The 22,145-nt window shown below is 38.1% G+C and overlaps 1 protein-coding gene across 5 annotated transcripts in view; it reads left to right on the top strand.

The window, feature by feature from the left end:
- Nucleotides 1-22,145, top strand: part of FARSB (phenylalanyl-tRNA synthetase subunit beta) — a 228,268-nt gene that overhangs the window by 146,415 nt on the left and 59,708 nt on the right. Inside the window, exons 2-8 of one of the 5 annotated variants that reach the window (XM_034955263.3) lie at nt 5,011-5,066; nt 9,262-9,321; nt 10,823-10,977; nt 12,897-12,966; nt 14,132-14,247; nt 19,268-19,418; nt 20,502-20,610. In XM_034955263.3, the coding sequence (XP_034811154.1) occupies nt 5,011-5,066; nt 9,262-9,321; nt 10,823-10,977; nt 12,897-12,966; nt 14,132-14,247; nt 19,268-19,418; nt 20,502-20,610 (717 nt within the window). Of the gene's footprint in view, nt 1-5,010; nt 5,067-6,835; nt 7,004-9,261; nt 9,322-10,822; nt 10,978-12,896; nt 12,967-14,131; nt 14,248-19,267; nt 19,419-20,501; nt 20,611-22,145 lie in introns of those variants that run through there. The other 4 variants (XM_034955264.3, XM_055109142.2, XM_003818673.6 and 1 more) reach the window with 4 other exon arrangements.

Here is a 22,145-nt window from a genome sequence, read left to right as displayed (position 1 = left end):
AAAACCCTGTCTCTACAAAAAGTAGCTGGGTGTGGTGGTGTATACGTGTAGTCCCAGCTACTTGGGAGGCTGTGGCCGGAGGATCGCTTAAACCAAGGCGGTCAAGGCTGTAGTGAGCGGTGATCAAGCCACTGCACTTCAGCCCTGGCCACAAAGTGAGACCCTGTCTCAGAAAAAAAAAAAAAAAAAAAAATTCAGTCAGAAGGATTGATGTTATTTATTGAGATGTACTTTCAAGAGGTCAGAAATGATTCTCCTCATTAGTTTACCTTTATTGTGTTCTTGCTTGAAACTGTTAACTGGGTTGAGGTCAGAATTGAAAAAGCATGTTCAGCAAACATGTGGTTTCCAAGTAGTATGGATACATCTTGTTTCTTACCTTTTTTTTTTTTTCCCCAGTCTTCCTCTTTTTTTCTTGTTTTCAGATAATGTCTCATTCACACTTTTAAAATCCACATTCTCTCTCTTTAGTCCCTCCAAGGGTTGCTTTCTATTTGAAATTCCATTGTTTCTACCAGTCCCCACCTTCCTTTTTACCACCTCTTTGCTTAGCAAGGATATTTCTCTTTCAAGCTGTTTGCCATTTTGGTTATTTTGCTCTTCTGACTCCTTTGGAGCAGTTTTGTCTCCTTAGTCTACCTTTTCAATGGACTTTCTGTGCAGATGGTTTCCTCTTGCCACTCCTTTTCTTGTTAACTGATTTATTATCACTGCTCTTCAATTATAGTCCTGTTCTGGCGTGGTGTAATAGCTGGCAGTAGTGGCAGAACCTTCTGTGTATATCATATACACCCCTAAGGTGTGGTTACTTGATGTGTCATTTCGTTAGAGGAAATTACTAATCACGATTTTATTGTTGATTTTTCTTTGTATAGAAACCCATGAAATAACAGCTGAAAGGAATAAAACATATGATAATTAGGATTCAGTGTATTTTAATAGTTCTGTACCACTTAGTTATCTATTACTGCATACTAAATTATCCCAAAGTTTAGCATCTTAAAGCAGCTATCATTTGTTATATAGTTTCTGAGGGTCAGGAATTGGGGACTGGCTTAGCTGGGTGGTTTTTGCTCTGGATCTGTTACCAGATTGCAGTCAAGGTGTTTGCCAGATCCGTAGTCATCTCAAGGCCTAACTGGGTCTGGAGAAACTGCTTTCAGGTTCATTCAAGTGGTTGTTGGCAAACCTCAGTTCCTTGCTGATTTTTGGCCATAGGCTTTAGTTCCTCCCACCTTATCCTCTCCATAGGACTACTTAGAACATGTTAGCTTGTTTGCCCCAGATGGAGAGGTCCGAGAGAGTAGGTAAGTAAGAGAGTGCCGAGGATAGACGCCTGTTTTCAATAACAGCTCAGAAGTGATACACTAGCCCTTCTCATATTCTCTTGATCACAGACCAATCCTAGCACAATGTGGAAGGGAACAGTACAAGGGTGTGAATACCAGGAGGCCGGTATTATTGGAGCCCATCTTGGAGGCTGACTACCACCGTTTCCCCTCTAACCTCCACTGATTCAGTTCCTCCCATATGCAAAATATACTCACCCCCTCCCAAGGCCCTCAGAAGTGTCATCCCATTACAGCAGCAGCTCAGAATCTAGAATCTCATCATCTAAATCAGGACCAGATGTGGATGTGGCTCCTTGGGTGTAGTTCCTTCAGTATAGCTTCTTTAGTACACTGTTGGCCTGAGAGACTCGAGAGACCATTTATCTGCCCCACATATACCTAACATACAGTGGTGGGATGGGCATAGGATAACTCCTGTAGCCCTTCCTCTTCAAAGGGGCGGAAATGGGAGACACAAAGGAGTCATTGGTCCATGGCAATTCTGGAATCAAGTGGCAAATGTTGGATGTTCTTGATTAGGTCTGAAGGCCTGGAATAATTCTCCATGGCTGTCTGCCCTGCCCTCTAGGCTCTTGGTTTCCACCCCTCTGAGTGATCCCTAGAAAGCATGTGCTTTACAGCTGGTTGGTTTTCTCAGTCTACTTACTGCTAATATAATTTTGAGAGTTCAAAGACTTTATTTTATCCTATTTCTATCCCTTTCAATTCTAGCTGGCAATGCTTCTGCATATGTATTTCTTCTAAAAACTTTGAAGGTCTTTGGTGCATGTTACTGGCTTCCATTTTATTAGTCAAAAGCCACACCACCTACACATCTCTGAAATATATTGAGTTTCTGCTGATAACAGTGCTCTTAATTAAGCCCTATTGTGTGATTAATTGGATTTATGAGGTGCATTCTTTATAATTTTTAATAGCACCCTTTGTTGGAATGATTAGTGCCTTTGATCTTTCTGGGTCTTAAGATTTTATGGTCATATCCTTGATTTTATCTTTGGACCATGTTTTCCTGGCAGTGCCTTGGATTTGGTCTTTGCTCAGAAGTTATTTCTTAATTTTAGCATTGTTTCACATCTGGAGAAGATGAGAATTTTTTAAATCCCCAACATCCTGGCTCATTTTTGTTTAACAGCCTTTCCTTTAGCTTATCTCTTTTTTTCACATAAGCACAAGAAAAACCCAGGTGGCACTGTGAACACTGGTTGGAAATCTTCTTAGTTACATCACCCCATTGATTTTTTACAGTCCACATTACTGCAAGGAATGGTGTTGCTAAGCCTTCCGCCTCTTCTTAACCAGGATTCCTCTTCTTCTGCTTTCTGATAACATTACCTCACTTTCCTCCATGTCCTCACCTGCATCCTTACCAAAGACTATGAGGCGTCTTTCTTGAGGTTTTCATTTACACGCCTCAAAGCCCACTGCTTGGTTCCAAAGCCATTCCCATGTTTTTCATTTTTGTTACAGCAGTACGCCACTTCCAGGGACTAAAGTCTGTATTAGTAATCTATTGCTATGTAACAAATTATTCCAAAGTATTAGTAGTCTGTTGCTACGTAACAAATTACCCTGGTACTTAGGAGTGTAAAACAAGCCTTTATTATTTTACAAAATTTCTGAGAGACAGGAATTGGGGAGTAGCTTAGGAAGGTGGTTCTGGCTTTGGGTCTCACCATGATGCAGTCTAGCTGTCAGCTGGGGTTGCTGTCATTTCCGAGGGCTGGGCTGGAGAATCTGCTTCCAAACTCACTCAGGTGATTGCTGCAGACCTCAGTTCACACAGGAGCATGAATACAAGGAGGCAGGGATCATGGAACAGGCCGTCTTGGAGGCTGGGTACCTATTACTACCTGCCCTAGTTAATGATATCCCCACCCATTTTTTCCCCCAAACCAGAGATCGGGGAGTCATCCTAGACTCCTTCTACACACTCCCTATTCCTACCTCCCATCATTCGGCCATCGAGCCTTATACATTCCACCTCTTTAACGTTTTTCATATTAATCCCTTCTTCCTCATTCTTGCTGGTGCTGCTTTAAATGAAGTCTTCACTATATCGCATCTGTACTATTGCAGTAGACTCCCTGCTCCAATCCATCCTCTACTCTGCGAGCAGTCTTTAGAATGCAGATCTAATCATGTTTTTGCCCAGCCGAAGAATCCCTTCAGTATAATTCTCCATTGCCTGCCTGTAAGAAAGAGGGCAAATTGTTAGTTGACCCCTTTCTCCTTGTTCCATCATATCTTCTGATACGAACTTTATGTTTCATCCATGTTGAACTACTTAAGAGTTTCCAAATTTGCCATGCTGTTTCACGCCCCACAATCTCTGCCTAACGAACTCATCCTTTCTGTGAAGGTTTAGCTGACCATAAGAGAAACTGATTACTTCTTTTGTGCCAGCCCTGTACCTTGTACTTAACACAGTCATATTTATTTACACATCTGGCTTCTTTACTAGATGAGGAAGTAGTTAAGGCAGGAATTGTGTTTTATTTATCTTTGTAACCCTGGTACCTAGTACAGTGCCTGGTATAAGGTGGGTACTCAGTACGTAGATGTTAAATTGAAATTTAGTGTCTGAATCAGGAATCTTAAGACCAGTTTTCGCTAGAATATACTGCTAATGATGTTTTGTGTTCAATTTTTGGTAATGTGAGAACCCTGAAAAGCTAAACAGTAGGATATAATATTAAAATAAGGAAGAGAACTTATTTTATTAATTGCTAATAAACTATTAATTATTGTAGACTCACTTTGTCTCAGGGTACTATGCCAGGTCCATTTTATGCATTAGCATTTAAATCTTTCCAATAGTACCATGCCATAATGGCTGTGAAATACCATTTTATAGATGAGGCAGCTGTAATGTTGACATAAGGTACCAAGAAAGTTTACATAAGGTGCCAAACTCTCAGATCTAATAAGTGGGATAGAATTCAAACTCTGATTGACTTGGCTTCAAAGCCAAAAGTGTCAGGCCGCCTCAGACCATTTTACCTGATAGGACTTATGTGACATTCTGTTGTGTGAGATCTGTGATTTGGAGCCTACTTTATATCTGATCTCTACTTAACAGGTGTTTTTCTTCTGTGTACATGCAAACTTCCCAGTGCAGGTAACCTAAACCACAGTTGATATTAGTGTAGATTAATCAAGCCTTTAATAGTTTTTTCTTTTTTTAATCTTAAATTTTTTTGGCCCAGCTTTTTTTTTTTTAATTTTTTGAGACGGAGTCTCGCTCTTGTCAGCCAGGCTGGAGTGCAATGTCATGATCTCGGCTCACTGCAACCTCTGCCTCCCAGGTTCAAGCAATTCTCCTGCCTCAGTCTCCCAAGTAGCTGGGATTACAGGCATGCGCCACCATGCCTGGCTAATTTTGTATTTTTAGTAGAGACAGGGTTTCACCATGTTGGCCAGGCTGGTTTCAAACTCCTGACCTCAGGTGATCCACACACATTGGCCTCCCAAAGTGCTGGGATTACAGGCATGAGCCACCATGCCTGGCCTGTTTGTTTTTAAATGATAATATGTGATGCCTGATATTTAGTAGTATGATTGGTGTAAGGCAATTAGTAATAAGAAAATGCAGTTTGTATGTAGTTTTCACTTATACTGAACAGAGTGAAATTAACCACCTCCTTTTTTATTTTCCTAGCTGATGAAGAATTTGATGAACTATGTTTTGAATTTGGTCTGGAGCTTGATGAAATTGTATGTATTGGATATTTGTCTATTTTTCAAAGATTGTGTGCATAAGCTTATTTTTCAGGGTTATACTGTATTTCATCTTTGTTACCTTATAGTTAGACTAAGATGATAACGTTTGTGGGCCATGATTTCTGTGTTCAGAGGGCTAAGCTCCATGTCTGTCTGTTGCCTTGACTAAAATCTCAAAAGGAGTTCATGCCTTATTCCATCTACAATCACCTTGTTATCAGGCTCATGCTGTGGAAATGGATAGAATGTGTTAGATAACCCCAGTATGAAAGTAAGCTCCCTCCTTTGGCAAATTAATCACAGAAAGGGACCAAGAAGCAGTAGAAATGTTGCTTCAACCAGAGTTACCCTGCCTCCTTCACTTCCAGCGCCTCCTCCTTCAGCTCCTCTGCCCCCATAACCTTCCTCCGTGCCTCTTCAACCAGTACTAATGCATTACTATATTCATTGGTCTTGTAAAATGAACTAATATTTTTTAAGGACTTGCTTATAAAAATGAGGAAGCATTTTCTTTGACTTTTGATTGTATAATGATTACAATATTTAAAAAAATCAAGTCTGGGCTATACATTTTAATATTGTTAATAATGATTATCTATTAAAGACATACTTTAATTTGGTGGGGTTGGAGGTCTGAGTCCTTGCTCGTGGGGGCTCGATGGGTCCTGAGCATCCTCTGGCCGGGGTTTCTGATCCATCTGCTCCAGCATAAGTTCACAAAGTACAGTCCACAGGCCAGCAGCATCATCTGGGAACTTAGGAAAAAACCAGCCCTACTGAACCAGAAACTGGGGATGTGGCCCAAGCAACCTTTTACCAAGCCCTCCAGGTGATTATAATGCAAGGAGAGACGAGGTTTTACCATGTTGGCCAGGCTGGTTCTCGAACTGCTGACCTCAAGTGATCCACTGCTTTGGCCTCCCAAAGTGCTGAGATTACAGGTGTGAGCCACCATGCCTGGCCCAAAGTGCTTTATATAGTTTCACTCTGTTGCCCAGGCTGGAGTGTGACGGCGCGATCTTGGCTCACCACAACCTCCTCCTCTCGGGTTCAGGCGATTCTCCTGCCTCAGCCTCCTGAGTAGCTGGGATTACAGGAAGGAGTCCTTATCTTGGACCTGAGGCTGCTTTCTTGAAGAAAACTTGACTTTATTTCATTTAGTGGGAAGAGCAGCAGCCCAGCTAATAAGTTCTAATATGCAATAGGCTGCAGGCTGTGAAGTCTGAAGCTAAGGAGCTGAGGGCTTAACAAGTTTCTAGAAACTGCCATCAACATGCCAAGTCAGTAAAACTGAAAGCTGGTCAGATTTCAAGGTCTGGGGAGGAATCCACTGCATAGTGGGTCTTGATCTCTAGAGAGCTAGGCCTTGCTAAAATAAAAGAATTACCTTACCTACCATCTTTGTTCCAGGCTCCGTAGAATTTGTGACAGCCCTGGCTGACCTCCGAGCAGAGGCTAGCTGTCCCATCTGTCTGGACTACTTGACCCAGTGACCATCAGCTGTGGGCATAACTTCTGTCTCTCCTGCATCATTATGTCCTGGAAGGATCTAGATGATAGTTTCCCCTGCCCCTTTTGCCACTTGTGCTGTCCAGAAAGGAAATTTATAAGCAATCCCCAGCTGGGTAGTTTGACTGAAATTGCTAAGCAACTCCAGCTAAGAAGCAAGAGGAAGAGGCAGGAAGAGAAGCATGTGTGTAAGAAGCATAATCAGGTTTTGACTTTCTTCTCTCAGAAAGACCTAGAGCTTTTATGTCCAAGGTGCAGTTTGTGCACTGATCACCAGCATCACTGTGTTTGGCCCATAAAGAAGGCTGCCTCCTATCAGGAAAAAACTGGAGCAATACAATGCACCGTGGAAGGAGAGAGTGGAACTAATTGAAAAAGTCATAACTATACAAACCAGAAAATCACTGGAACTGAAGAAAAAGGTAAAACATATGGCAGAAGAAGTCAAGTCTGAATTTGAGCAACTTAGGTTATTTCTGCAAAATGAGCAAGAGACTGTTTTTGGGCAATTACAAGATGACGAGATGGATATTTTAGCACAACTAAATGAAAGCCTAACAAAATTTTCAGATTATACCTCCTCATTAAAATATCTACTAAAGAAGATAGAGAGCATATATGTGAAGTCAGAACTGGAATTACTGGCTAATGTTAAGGATATCTATCACAGATATAAGAATTTAAAATTCCCTAAACCTTTTTTATTCAAATTAAAAGAATATGGTTACCATCTGTCTCCACAATATTGTGGCCAAAACAAAATTATCAAGCGATTTCAAGTAGATGTAATTCTAGATCCTGAAGCAGCACATCGTAAACTTATAGTCTCAGAAGATAGAAAAACTGTGCGATATGGAAATACAACACAAAACTTACCTCATAACCCAAGAAGATTTTATCTGCTCCCAGCTGTTCTGGGTTCTAAGGGATAAAATTGTGGCAGGCAGTACTGGGAAGTACAAGTTAAAGACAAGCCTGAATGGATTCTCGGTGTCTGTAATGACTCTCCTCCCAGAAGGAGGAAGAGTCAACCAATTTTAGTACAGGATGGATTATGGGGAATTTGGTAATCTAGTCAGAATAATTATATTGTGTTGGGCCATAAGGAAATTATTCTTCTGCCAAAAGTAACACCTAGTAAGATTGGCATTTTTTTAGACTGTGAAATGAATGAGGTTTCCTTTTATAATTTGAATGATAGATCTCTTCTCTGTACTTTTAATGATGATTTTACAGGAGAACTTTGGCCTTATTTTTATACTGGAACTGACTCAAAACCTCTTAAAATTTCTACAGTAACAGATTCTGAATGAACTATTAGAAGACTCATTTTATTTTCTTTCACCTAGTAGACATAACTGAGCCAGTTAATCTAGTTTTGGCCATTCTGTATTTTGTCCAGTTTTTCTCATAAAAAAACAATATTTTTTATCTCAATTTCAGCAGCTTCCAAAAAATGTGATTATGGGACCTACTTTATAATAAATTATGGGGTCAATGACAAAGTACTTTAGAAATTCTACGGTAAAATACTTGAAAAATATATTACTGAAGAAACGTATTATGTAAGAAAATCTATTACTTTTGTAATTGCCAATAAAAGCCCAATTTTTTTCTCAAAAAAAAAAAAAGACATACTTTAATTTAAAAGATAATTTTCTGGTAGTTAGTATTATTTTTTTCCTAAGCCTTCTATCTTCACCTATTCAGTGCTTTTATAACACTACCTTAGGTGTAAAGTTAAAAAATGTTCAGGCTAAAAAATTGTACATTATCTTACCTTATTTTTCCTGCTGCCTTACTAATGTTACAGAAAGATCATCTTTGTACTAATCTATTTGTATACTTGAGAAATTGGCTGAGATTTCTGTAGTTTATAAGTTGCTATTCGTAATTTTACTACACCTCAGAATTATGTTTGAAATTATGTGATATCTAAGAGTGTTGGACTGGATGTTAGATTATTTGAGTTCTAGTTCTAACATTTACTAGCTGTGTAACTATGGACAATTACTTTGCCTGTCTGAACTCTATAGTCCAGACGAGTCTCTCTGGGCCTCCTTTTCATTTGTGAAATAAGGGGTTTGGATTATATGATCTTTATGGTTTTCTTTTTTGACTCTGAAATTTATGTGATTTTTAATTTCTGTAAGATTATTGTCAGGTAGCACTGACAAATTCAGTCTTTACATATGGTCATTGTATGAGCTGAGATGCTGAAACTGAAAGAAGATGTAAGCTTCTGTGTCTTTTTTTTTTTGCAAAGGAATTAGATCTTTTTTTACAGTAGTCCTCCTTATCCACAGTTTTTTGCTTCCACAGTTTTGGTTACCTGCAGCAAACTGTGGTTTGAAAATAGGTGAGTATAGTACAATAAGAAATTCTGAGACAGAAAGAGACTACATTCACATTACTCTTATTATATAGTATATTATTTTAATTGTTCTATTTTATTATTAGTTGTTAATCTCTTACTGTGCCTAATTTATAAATTAAACTTTTTCATAGGTATGTATGTATAGGAAGAAACATGGTATATGTAACATTTAGTCCTATCCAATGTTTCAGGCATCCACTGGGGAGCTTGAAACATATCCCCTGTGGATAAGGGGGTGCTGCTGAAAAATGAATGCAGATGCCTTCATTTCTCCGGTTATTATATTATCTTCTCTGTATATAGGTCCCTCCTGAGATCTGCTGTCTCCTGGGAGGTGACTCAGCTTTCTTCACTATTGAAACAGTAATTTTATTAACCCCTTTGATTGAACATTGTTTAAACTCGAATTCTTCCTCTTCTCTTTTTGCCTCTCCCCATTCCCCTTCTTTTCTTTTCCCCCTTTTTACTCCTTCCTCCTCCTCTTCATTCGCTTGTTTTTCATTTTTCATTTTCCCTAATTATAAAAATTTGCCTCCTAAGTTTGAGATGCCCAAGGTAGATGTTTTTTGGAGCCCAGCACCACCTTGTACAGCCCCAGCATTGCATAGACTCCTGTGGTTCCTCGGGTGGGACTTTGGCACATAATACTCGTGGCCAGAAGTGAATTTCTCTGCATATTGTGCAAATGTGGATATAATTCTTAATTTGGACAAAAATTTGAACTACTTATATTGTGGCAGTGGGAGGGCATCATGTAAAACAAAAATCGTTACATATTTTGATAGAAATCCATCAGTTATTTTAGCAGGTTGTTGTTGGTGGAAATAGTAGGAATTCTGGTTAAGTGGAGTTTCCACATAATTAAAGGGTAACATTAACAGTTGGAATACAACTTGTAATCATTTCAAGTGAAAATTTCTTAAATATATTTACAGTTCCCTGCTGTAGTAAACATAAGGAATAGAGTGTAACTTCTCTGCAGTGGTTATGTTTAAGAAAATCTGTTACTCTGCTGTAGTGTGGTGCTTGAGATATTCTAAACTCTTTGCCACTGCATTAAACGTGATTCTAGTGGTGTTTCTTCTGTCATCTCCCTCTTGGCTGCCTTCATTCTGCTGCACTATCCCTTTGCTATCACTAGTTTGCTTCCCATTGCACCTATTATCCCTTCTAATTTTTACCAGTGTCTGATGGTCTCTGACTGTTTTTAGTTTTTATACTACCCCTCTCATTCTCATGTGGACTTGGGTGCCCACAGGATTTAGGTTTTAGAGTCATCCTATAAGAAGTTGTGTTTCTTTTATTTAGTGAATCATCTTTCTTTTACCCCTTTGACACTTTTGTTGTTGTTACTTTATGTTCTTGGTGATGTTTTAATTTTCTTTTAGCTTGAGATGGGAAAACTTTTTCTGTAAAGGGCCAGATAGTAAATATTTTAGGCTTTTTGGCTCTATAGTCTCTGTTACAACTCAGCTATTGCAGTGTGTAAGTAGCAGTAGATAATATGTAAATGAATGGGTCTGTCTGTGTTCCAATAAATCTTTATTTACAAAAACAAGTATCAGGTATGATTTGGCCAGGGGGCTATTGCTTGCTGACCCTTGTTTAGATGGATTTGTGCTTTTCTGGGGTGATTGAGGTTGCCAGATATCTGAACTCAGTTAAAGCTGAAGTATTTTTCTGTCTGCTATGATTATAACACTTAATATTTTCATGTTGTTTTTGTCGTGGATATAATAATCCCATGTTCTTGTTGTAGAAAATATGTATAATGTAGTTACTGCCTTATAGGGCTGACAACTTTTACTTTTTAAAGAGAGTATAAAATTATTTAATTTTATCATTACTTTTTGGCTTGTTTTAGACATCTGAGAAGGAAATAATAAGTAAAGAACAAGGTAATGTAAAGGCAGCAGGAGCCTCTGATGTTGTTCTTTACAAAATTGACGTCCCTGCCAATAGATATGATCTCCTGTGTCTGGAAGGATTGGTTCGAGGACTTCAGGTCTTCAAAGAAAGGTAAGGAAATATGTTCCTTAAAGACTTTGCTAAGTTGGGTTTTCTTTTCTTTCCTTGTCATTATCAGCAGCCATGTTTAAATTTCTAGGAAAAAGCTTGTAGAGGAACGTAGCTTTAGCTCTTAATAGAGGGTTGATTTGAGGAATTAGATTCATGCAGATTGTAGCCATTTGAAAATTTCCATGAAAATTTTAGTCATAGCCATTCATCTTCGAGAACATATTTTAAAACTGGTGTTTAATGCTTTTATGGCGTCTTAAAAAATTATTTAGCAGGTGTGTGTGATTCCCCTCCGTGATCTAATTGGAATGAGTAGTTCACTGGATGTGTTAAAAGTTGAGAGGAAATGGAGAGCTAGCAATAAATACCCTTACATTATGAGTTCTAAGGAAGCTCAGGAGTGAAGCCTCCTAACTGGAAAAACCAAAGATCTTATGACGGCTCTGTGATCTTGAGCAAGTTAGTTGGCCTCTCTAGTTTCAATTTCCTAATCTATAATGAAGAAGATTTATAAGGCCCCTTCCAGCTTTTCATTTAATGAAGATAGAGGGGCTGGACATGGTGGCTCATGCCCATAATCCCAGCACTTCGGGAGGCCGAGGCTGGTGGATCACTTGAGGTCAGGAGTTCAAGACCAGCCTGGCCAACATGGTGAAACCCCGTCTCTACTAAAAATATGAAAATTAGCCAGGCATAGTGGCGTGCACCTGTAATCCCAGCTACTCAGGAGGCTGAGGCACAGAATCGTTTGAACCTGGGAGGTGGAGGTTGCAGTGAGTCGAGATTTGCACCACTGCACTCCAGCCTGGGCAGCAGAGGGAGACTCTGTTTCAAAAAAAAAAAAAAAGATAGAGGATAACAAATATATACAGTGAAAAAAATGAACAGCTATTAAAAATTGTTTTTATTTTTGATTACTTCTTCATTATCTGGTCAGCTGCAAAAGAATAAGAGTTCTAACTGATGGGCTAGATTCTGAAATTGTGAGGGTTTAGGTGAGTGATGGGTATTGGTGAAATGGTGATAATTAGGCATTAGGTTAAGGATGGTTAAAATTTTAGAGTTGACTCAGTTGGTTTCCTGCGGGACAATCAGATGCTTTTATTTTAGGATCAAGGATAGCTCCTGAGAGTTCGTTTCCCAAACCTGCCCAGTGAGAATCTGTATTTTTACCAGTCACCTTGTGATTTTTATGATCAGACAGAATTAGGAAAGCAACTTAAAATGTTTTCTACTTAAAGTGAGTCCATGGACCAGCAGCATCTGAATCACATGAGAACTTACTAGAAATGCAGTCTTAGTCGCCACCCAACACCTATTAATCAGAATCTGTGGTTTAACAAACTCCCCAATTGATTGTAAGCACATTGAAATTTGAGAAGCACTGCCTTAAAACAGTAGTTCCCAACTTCTCCCTATGATAAGAGTTCCCTAGAGATGCCTTCAAAATGCACCATTTACCAAATCTTTGTCTTCACTTATTTTATTCAGTAGGGCCAGATGGAACCAGGGAATCTGTATTTTCCATAAGCTCTGTTTCTTCCTAGAAGCTCAGAATCTCATGGTTAGAATAACTATCATAACTTAAAGGTTATCTAATCCAGTCCCTCAGCTGATGTTGAAATGCTCCTTAAACAGTTGCTCAGTTAATGGTTTGTAGCCTCTGCTGGGATGCTAGTGATAGGAAATACATTACTATGAGGCATCTTATGTCATTTTTGGACAACTTTAAATGTTAAAAAGTTTGTTAGTTTTTTTTTTTGTTTTTTTTTTTTAGTGTTCAGCCAAAATTTGACTTGCTGTAACTCAACCCATTGCCCTAATTCATTTTGTATACTTACTATATACAACATAGAATGTAATTATTTTATATAATGTCTTGATTAATTATGAGTAAATTCATTTAAATATTATTTTAGGATAAAGGCTCCAGTGTATAAACGGGTAATGCCTGATGGAAAAATCCAGAAATTGATTATCACAGAAGAGGTAATAAGGATAAATTCTTATTTTTCTTTTAAAAATTTTCTTTTGTACATGTCTGTATAAAGTGGGGAGGAAAGAGAAACAAAGCTTACTCTTTTTTTTTGTTTTGAGACAGGGTCTGGCTCTTTTGCCCAGACTGGAATGCAGTGGTGCAGTCTTGGCGCACTGCAACCTCTGCTTCCCAGGCTCAAGTGATCCTCCCACCTCAGCCTCCTGAGTATTTGGGAGTACAGGCACACGCCACCACACCCGGCTAGTTTTTTGTATTTTTTAGAAATGGGGTTTCACCATGTTGCCCAGGCTGGTCTCATTCCTGAGCTCAAAGGATCCTTCCCCTGCAGCTTCTTGAGTATTTGGGAGTACAGGCACACGCCACCACACCTGGCTAATTTTTTGTATTTTTTAGAAATGGGTTTTCACCATGTTGCCCAGGCTAGTCTCAAATTCCTGAGCTCAAAGGATCCTTCCCCTGCAGCTTCTTGAGTATTTGGGAGTACAGGCACACGCCACCACACCCAGCTAATTTTTTGTATTTTTTAGAAATGGGGTTTCACTATGTTGCCCAGGCTGCTCTCAAATTCCTGAGCTCAAAGGATCCTTCCCCTACAGCCTCCTAAAGTGCTGGGATTATAGCTGTGAGCCTCTGTGCCTGGTCCAAAGCTTACCCTTCTAAAAAATGTGATTTTCTTTGATCATTTGCTAAAATGATTACATACTTAGCCCCTAGCCCTTAAAAAAACATTTTTTTTTAACCTAGGAATGAAAAAGAACAAAGCCTTTGCTTTCCATAAATAATTTTGGATAATAATATCCAATGCGTGTTTAAAACACATTTGAGATATAATTGTTTAAATTGTGGAACATTAATGAAATTTTAAAAGATTTTAAACTTTTCAGAGGGGTTGTTTGGTAAATATATGAATTATGAGCAAACTTTTTCTCAATTATTTAATACATTTTCAGAAATCTTACTGAAATATAAATTCTGTGAAGGTAGTGACTTTTTCTCTTGTTTACCACTTTATTACTTGTTGACTGAATAAATTAATATATACTTGTTTGAATGAAAATGTATGCCAGTGGCAAGAATGCAGCTGCCTTCCTATTACAAGATATTACAAAGAAAAGCCTTACTGTTTGCTATCTCTAATGATATTATGAATTTCAGACAGCTAAGATACGTCCTTTTGCGGTAGCAGCAGTTCTCCGTAATATAAAGTTTACTAAAGATCGATATGACAGCTTCATTGAACTTCAGGAGAAATTACATCAGAATATTTGCAGGTTTGTGGTTGCATTTTCTTTCTTCCTTGCCTTTCCCTTTCCCTTTGTCTCCCTATCTCCTTTCCATCCTGATCCCTCTCCCTCTTCTCTCTTGCCACTTCTGCCTTCTTTCTCTCTCTCTCCTTCCTTTCTTCCTCTGCAGATTTTTTACAAATCATTTCTAAATTAATAGTATGTGACAGAATATGACAATTTCACTTTGCTTTACCAGATACCTTTTACTGCTTGTAAATGCCATATGCATGGAGAAACAGGAGGTATATTTTGAATACTGTATAGAGAAGAATTATCTAGTCCTAGAGACTTCCCTGCTTTTTGTTGTTGTTGTTTTGGTTCAGATCAGTCGTGGATTATGCTACTAAGTATAAACCGTGGTAATGAAGTATGATATATCATTTTTAAAATGGAAATAACATTTTGGCTTATTCTCACTTTTTGAGTGAGAGTAATTATAAATTGACAGAACTTGAGTTTAAGTGATTAAATTTTACTTATTCAGTCTTTACTATGCATAATTTCCTGCACAGCTCCTTTAGGGCAATAATCTTCACACCTCTATAATTTCTGAACTCTTAAAGGTCAGTGAAGGTAACAACGGGAATCCTTGAACAAATTTAAGTATTTCAAAATCCTAATGGAAACTGTATACTTACTGATGATGAGAAACCTCAGACTTTAGCCTAACATATTAAGCTTATTTGTGTTGGTTCTGAAATAGATCAGCATAAGTTACTGCATGTTGATCCAAAGGTATGATTGATAGTTATATATGTCTCAAATAAAAATAGAAAAAGAATTTTTATTTATTTTTTTGTGTGAGATCTGCTGCAGTTATTTGCTAATAATTGTAGTTTAGTAAACTGTAGAGCCTAGGAGGGGTTTATGTGTATGGGATGGGCTAGGGACAGGATAGAGGGAGAACCGTAGACATTTTCTGCTGTGGTGAAAAACATCTTTGTCCATGTGGTAGTAGCAACATTTTTTTCAGATTCCAAATAGCATTTATTCCCAGTCCTTGTATATAAAAGAGTTTATATGTCAGCTTGCTAATATGTCATTATTAAGCAAAACAATAACAATTTAAATATAATTTCAAAATTAAGAACAAAATACAAGATTTCTGACAAGTATAGGTATAACTTAAGTGGTTGAGCCAGATTATCTGCTCTGGCTCTATTATCTGTTTATTTTAAGAAGTTATTTTAATCTAAACAGACATTTTCTTACTTAATTTAACTTTAAGCTCTGTTTTATTTGGTATTTCTGGAAATCATGAGCTTTTTCTAAGGGGAAGAATTGAACACATCCTAATACTTTGGTGTGCCAGAGTTCTTTTCTGTCAGTAAATCCTAATTAACCTCTTTAATGAGCTTTGGAAGTTTACATATTTCAAGGAATATATCGATATTGTCTAAGTTATTTATTGACAAAGTTGTTCATAATGTTTCTTTATTATCCTTTTAATATCTATGGTATCTGTAGTGATGTCACCTCTTTCATTCCTCTGTCTTCTCTCTTTTTTTTCCTTTGATCAGTGTGGCTAGAAGTTTATCAGTTTTATTGATCTTTTTGTTTGTTTGTTTCTTTGTTTTGAGACAGGGTTTTTCTCTGTTGTCCAGGCTGGAGTCCAGTGGCATGATCATCTCATTGTAACTCCAGAACTCCTGTGCTCAAGTGATCCTCCTGCCTCAGCCTCCTAAGTAGCTGGGACTACAAGCATGAGTCACCACACCTGGCTAATTTTTTAATTTTTTTGTAGAGACAGGGGTCTTGCTTTATTGTCCAGGCTGGCCTTATAGGCTTTAAGTGATCCTCCTGTTTCAGCCTCCTAAAGTGCTGGGGTTTCAGGCATGAACCACTCATTTTATTGATCTTTCAAAGAATGAACTTTTGGTTTCATTGATTCTTCTCTTATTTTTTCCTCTATTTTTATTGATTAAGCCTCTTTTTTAGGCTAATTAGTCCCTACTGCTGAGGCAAGACCCTTTGCCTACTATATCCATTGCTACATGAGCAGTGAAGTTTTAGTCTGTGTGAGCATGGAGCACTGTTTCCTCTAATTCCGTTGAGTAATTCTTTCCTGGCCTTGGGTAGTTTTCTCAGCTGCATGTTCTGATCAATACTGAGCTCACCAGTATTCCAGTGGGACCCTCTGCATATCTTCGGAGTTCTCTCTCTGTGTAGCTCTCTGGTTTTCTCTGGGACTCTGCCCACCTTGGCCTCCCCAAACTCTCAGCTATGTCTCTTGCTCTCAGGGAGTCTCCTGGGCTCCACTGGGCCTGCTTTCCTGCCCTATAGTCAGGGCTCACCTCACTTGTTTCCTGTGTCTCAGGGATTGCTGCCCTTTATTGCCTGCTGTTAGTTGCCATAAAAACTATTGCTCCATATATTTTGCTCTTCGGTTGTTTCAGGCAAGAGTAAATCTAGTGTGTTATTCTGTCTTGGCTTGAAGTGCCTAGTGAGTCTTTTACTTCAGTTATTTTACTTTTCATCTCTGCAATCCACTGCCTTTTAAAAAAAATAGTTCCTTCTTTTCTGCAGATATTTCCTCGTCTATTTATTATGTGTATGTTCTTCCATAATTCTTGAACATTTTTTAGTAGCAGCTTTAAAATCTATGTGGCAGTATCAGAATCTGGGGCATCTTAGCGTTGGTTTCTATGGACTAGTTTTGTCTGGAGTAAGAGTCATGTCTTCCATATTTCTTCTCATGTCCATTGCCTTTTGATGCATATAGAATATCATATTAGGGAAGAGTCTTGACTTTGCTATGTTTCTCTGAAGAGTGGTTTTTGTTCTTTCAGGCAAAGACTTGAATACTTAGCTAGATTCAGACTCAGCAGTGGTTCAGTTTTCTGCTCAGTTCTTTCAGCTTTCAGTTGCTGCTCTATTATAGCAAGACTTTGAAATTTTTACCATTATGTTAGATAAAACCTTGATTTCTGAATATTTTTAGTTTTTTCATATCTTACTATATTTGGAATGTTAATCTTTTTACTGTATATATGTTGTAAACCTTTTTTTGTGTTTTTTGACTTTTAGTTTCTTTTGGACATGTAAGGTTTTTAATTTGGGTATAGTTATCAGTCTTCCTGTATGACTTTTAGATTTTATGACCTACTTAAGAAGTGGTGTCCTGGAAGTTGACTCTACAGTTTTAAGCATATCGTTTTTTTTGTTTTTTTTTTTTGAGACGGAGTCTCGCACTCTCGCCCAGGCTGGAGTGCGCCAAGCTCTGCCTCCTGGGTTCATGCCATTCTCATGCCTCAGCCTCCCGGGTAGCTGGGACTACAGGCGCCCGCCAACCACATCTGGCTAATTTTTTGTATTTTTAGTAGAGACGGGGTTTCACCATGTTAGCCAGGATGGTCTTGATCACCTGACCTTGTGATCCACCTGCCTCGGCCTCCCAAAGTGCTGGGATTACAGGCGTGAGCCACCGCGTCCGGCCTAAGCATATTCTTCTATATTTTCTTATCTTTTTTTTTTTTTTTTTTGAGACAGAGTCTCACCTTGTTGCCCAGGCTGGACTACAGTGGTGCAATCACAGCTCACTATATCCTTGACCTTCCTGGCTCAAGTGATCCTCCTACCTCAGCCTCCCAAGTAGCTGAGACCACAAGTGTGTGGCACCACAGCCAGCTAATTTTTACATTTTTTGTGGAGATGGGGTCTCACCATGTTGCCCAGGCTGGTCTTGAACTCTTGGGCTCAAGCAGTCTTGCTGCCTTGGCCTCCCAAAGTGTTGAGATTTCAGGCGTGAGCCACCTCACCTGGCCTCTATATTTTCTTTGAATAATTTTTATGGTGTCTTTTGTATGTGTGCCTGTGTGTTTGTCTTTTGCTTTTCAAAATGCTTAGGTCTTTGATTCATCTGGAGTTATGTTTTTTTGTTGCTGATTTGAAGTTGAAATTTTGGTGATGTTTTGAGGTACTGTTTTAGGATTAAGGGACCAATGTTAATATCTAAGAAGACAGACTTTCTTACCTGTGCATTTGTCAATTATTAATTTACCTACATTGATCAAACCATGCATATTTTATCCTATGATAGTTCTGGGTTTATTATCTTCTGTAAGCATATGACTAATTGAGTAAAGTAACACTCCCTTATTGCCTGTTAGCAATTCTTTTTAACCCTATTTATTAAAGTTGTAGTTCACCAGTCCTGCAGTCCTAGAAGGTGACCAAAATTTAATATTAAGCATTTTAAACTAATTTAGTGTACATACATTTTAAACTAAAGAATGTTAAGAACACAAATTTTGACCAAGTTCCTCCTTTCAAATTGACTGTTAGAAAGCCAAACTTGTGTCCTTTCCTGGTAAGACTTAGGCCTTTAGATTCAATTCAGAATTAACATTTCGTGGCTCGGTTTTACATCCCTACTTCTATTTCTTTCTCTCCTATTTTGTAGCTTGCTGTAATTTCCTAAAATTACCTTAAATCCTTTGTGGATAAACTGTAGAACAAGTGAAATGAATACCTTTTGAACTTTCCTTATACATTAAAGTAAACTTGAACTGTAATTCAGAGCTGTTAAAATTAAAATTAAATTTTTTCCATGACTAAGGTAATGCAGCTATGTGATAAAATTTAGGAAAACATAGAAAAGCCAAAAAACCCACAATTCGGTAGTTCATTCTAATTTATTAAAACATGTTTACTTGAGTATATCAAGAAGAAATAGGTTAAAAGAGGTAAAGGAAATGCTAACTTTGAAGGTATCCTAGAAACAATATTTGGGAAAACATAATGGCAAGGAATTTTCTTCAGCTCCTGAAATCATGTATTTCAGGTAGTTTTGTGATTTCTCAGTACTCTTAATGGTTGTGAGAATTTGTTCATTATATGCCACTAATGATGCCATGTAGTAGCAATATGCTGTTTCAGGGAAGTGTCTGAAATAATTTAAAAAAATATGTAGTCTGTATTTATGTTGGCTTTAGAATATTCAAATCTGTCTCATTCTCCTCCTTTCCTTTTCTCCCTCCTTCTCCCTCACCCTCTCAACAATTAGGAAAAGAGCACTGGTTGCCATTGGTACCCATGATTTGGACACTTTGTCGGGCCCATTTACTTATACTGCAAAGCGTCCTTCAGATATCAAATTCAAGCCTCTAAATAAGACCAAGGAGTATACAGCCTGTGAACTGATGAACATATACAAGGTAAATATTCTTTTTGATTATGCAGCAGCTTTGCAAAAATCATGAAATTCCATCAAAGTCAAGCCTTGCAACTAGGGAAATGTAATCAATACTTTTTAAAAATAGCAGTGTCTAGACTCCAACCTAGAGACAGTGATTCATCTGATCTAGAGTGGGACCTGAACATAGTTTTATTTTATTTATTATTAAATTTTTAACCTCTGATATGATTTCAGTGTACTGCTAGGATTGAGAACCACTGAAGTAGACCATACCACATTGTAATCTTCAATTGAAACTCATGCAAGTATAAAGAACAGTAAAACTTAGCTAGTGTTTTTTGTGGGAAATACTGTTACAGGCTGTCTATCTCCCATTATTTAAAAGTCCAGCAGCGAAAATGAATTCAGTAGTCACTTTGGATTGTATTTAATAAGTAGAAAAAATAGGTGTCGTTTAGAAAAAGCAGGGTCATCCTTGCCCTGATTTGCAAGTGACTTCTTCGTATTTATCTAAATAGTTTTGTCATGGTTTATGTTTCCTTTGAAATGATTCAGGCATACCAGTGCAAATCTGTTTTCACTCTTGAGAAATGATTCAATTGTGTTCATTGAATACTGGAATATTAATTTATATTAGAAAATCTTATAAATTTAGAGCTTTCTTTAATTTGGGTCTGTTTTAATGTTTTTCTAACTTTTCCCCTCCTTTTTTTTTTTTTTTTTTTTTTGAGACGGAGTTTCGCTCTTGTTGCCCAGGCTGGAGTGCAATGGCACAATCTCAGCTCACCGCAACCTCTGCCTCCCAGGTTCAAGTGATCCTCCTGCCTCAGCCTCCCGAGTAGCTGGGATTACAGGCATGTGCCACCACGCCTGGCTAATTTTGTATTTTTAGTTGAGATGGGGTTTCTCCATGTTGGTCAGGCTGGTCTCGAACTCCCAACCTCAGGTGATCCACAGGCCTCGGCCTCCCAAAGTGCTGGGATTACAGGCATGAACCACCACACCTGGCGTTCTCTTCTTTTTTAATATTAGGTCAGTATGTGAACTATAGTGATAGAAATAAAAAAAAAAACTAATTTTATTTGACTTAATTTGTTTTCAGACTGACAGTCACCTGAAACATTATTTACATATCATTGAAAACAAACCCCTGTATCCAGTTATCTATGATAGCAATGGTGTCGTCCTTTCAATGCCTCCCATCATCAATGGTGAGTTATTTTATAAGCATCACAGATCTTTGCTGTTTCCTTTTAATCTTCAGCATTTCTGTAGAATTCTCAATAGACTTGGCTGAATCAAATTCAAATAACTCATAATCTGAGTATCTCAGGTCTTTTGTAGATTCTAATCATTCTTTTCATTCATTTATTCAACAACATTTTATTGGTGATTCTTATGTAACTTATGCTCATACATTTATAAATATTTTCTGATGCTAGGTTTTGGGTTCTATTATGTTTCTTCAAAGGTTATTGATGTTTTGGTTTTAGCAGGTAATTCACTTGGTTAAACTCAAAGTCAAACTCTGTCATGTCTGTAGTTTTTTTTCTTTTGTTTTTTTTTGTTGTTTTTTTTTTTGTTTTGTTTTTGAGACAGGCTCTTGCTCTGTCACCCAGGCTGGAGTGCAGTGCTGCAGTCATGGCTTACTGCAAACCTTAAACTCCTGGGCTCAAGCGATTCTCCCACCTTGGCCTCCCAAAGCCCTGGGATTATAGATGTGAGCTGCCATGCCTGGCCTTGCCTAGTTATATAGTTAAACAAAAACTTTTAATTTAAATTTTGCCCTCTTAATTCCTTTCTGAAGGCTATTTTTATGAGGCAGTTTGAATGTATTTACAAAACTTAATGATGTCTGAGACATAGATGTTTGCATTTCTGGAGGTAAGAAGGAGGCTTAGCTGATTTGCTATGAGAAGGAGAAGCTTCTTCTCAAGATCTTGGACCCTAGTAGTTACAGTGGTTAAGAACATGGGCCCCAGAGGTAACCAGTTCTAGACCCAAATCCTAGCCTTGCTGCTCATGATCATGGTCAAATAGTTTAATCTCTCTGAATTTAGTTTCTTGCCAGCAATTACATCATGGGATTGTGGTAAAGATTAGAGGAGACAACCTATGTTAAGTGCTTGGCATAGCACCTGACACATTGTATGCATTCAGTAAAGGCCTGTTAATTATTTTATTTTTATTCTTCCACTTGCAGTAGGAGCTTTAAATATAAGTTGTTTATCCCTTTGCTCTTAAGATGTTAGGTTTTTTTTTTTTTTGATTTTTTTTTTTTGAGACAGAGATTTGCTTTTGTTGCCCAGGCTGGAGTGCAATGGCACACTCTCGTGCCATTGCACCATGTCGTGCCATTGCACCATGTTGTGCCATTGCACCATCTCGGCTCACCACAACCTGCACCTCCCGGGTTCAAGCGATTCTCCTGCCTGAGCCTCCCAAGTAAGTGGGATTACAGGCATGCGCCACCACGCCTGGCTAATTTTGTATTTTTAGTAGAGAAGGGGTTTCTCCGTGTTAGTTAGGCTGGTCTTGAACTCCTGACCTCAGGTGATCCGCCCACTTTGGCCTCCCAGAGTGCTGGTGGGTGTGAGCCACCATCCCTGGCCAAGGTGTTAGTTTTTAATTTAAAATGTAAATTTAATTTAAAATGTTAGTTTTACATTTAAAATGTAGTTTCTGTTTTGTTGAGCTTAATAGTGCACTTCTATTTCTGAAATTAGTTATTTTGATGTTATTGTTT

The sequence above is a fragment of the Pan paniscus genome, chromosome 13 (assembly GCF_029289425.2).
Source record: "Pan paniscus chromosome 13, NHGRI_mPanPan1-v2.0_pri, whole genome shotgun sequence".
Taxonomy (NCBI): domain Eukaryota; kingdom Metazoa; phylum Chordata; class Mammalia; order Primates; family Hominidae; genus Pan; species Pan paniscus.
The sequence above is the reverse complement of the archived record's forward strand: the minus strand, read 5'-3'. Positions and strand labels throughout refer to the sequence as shown.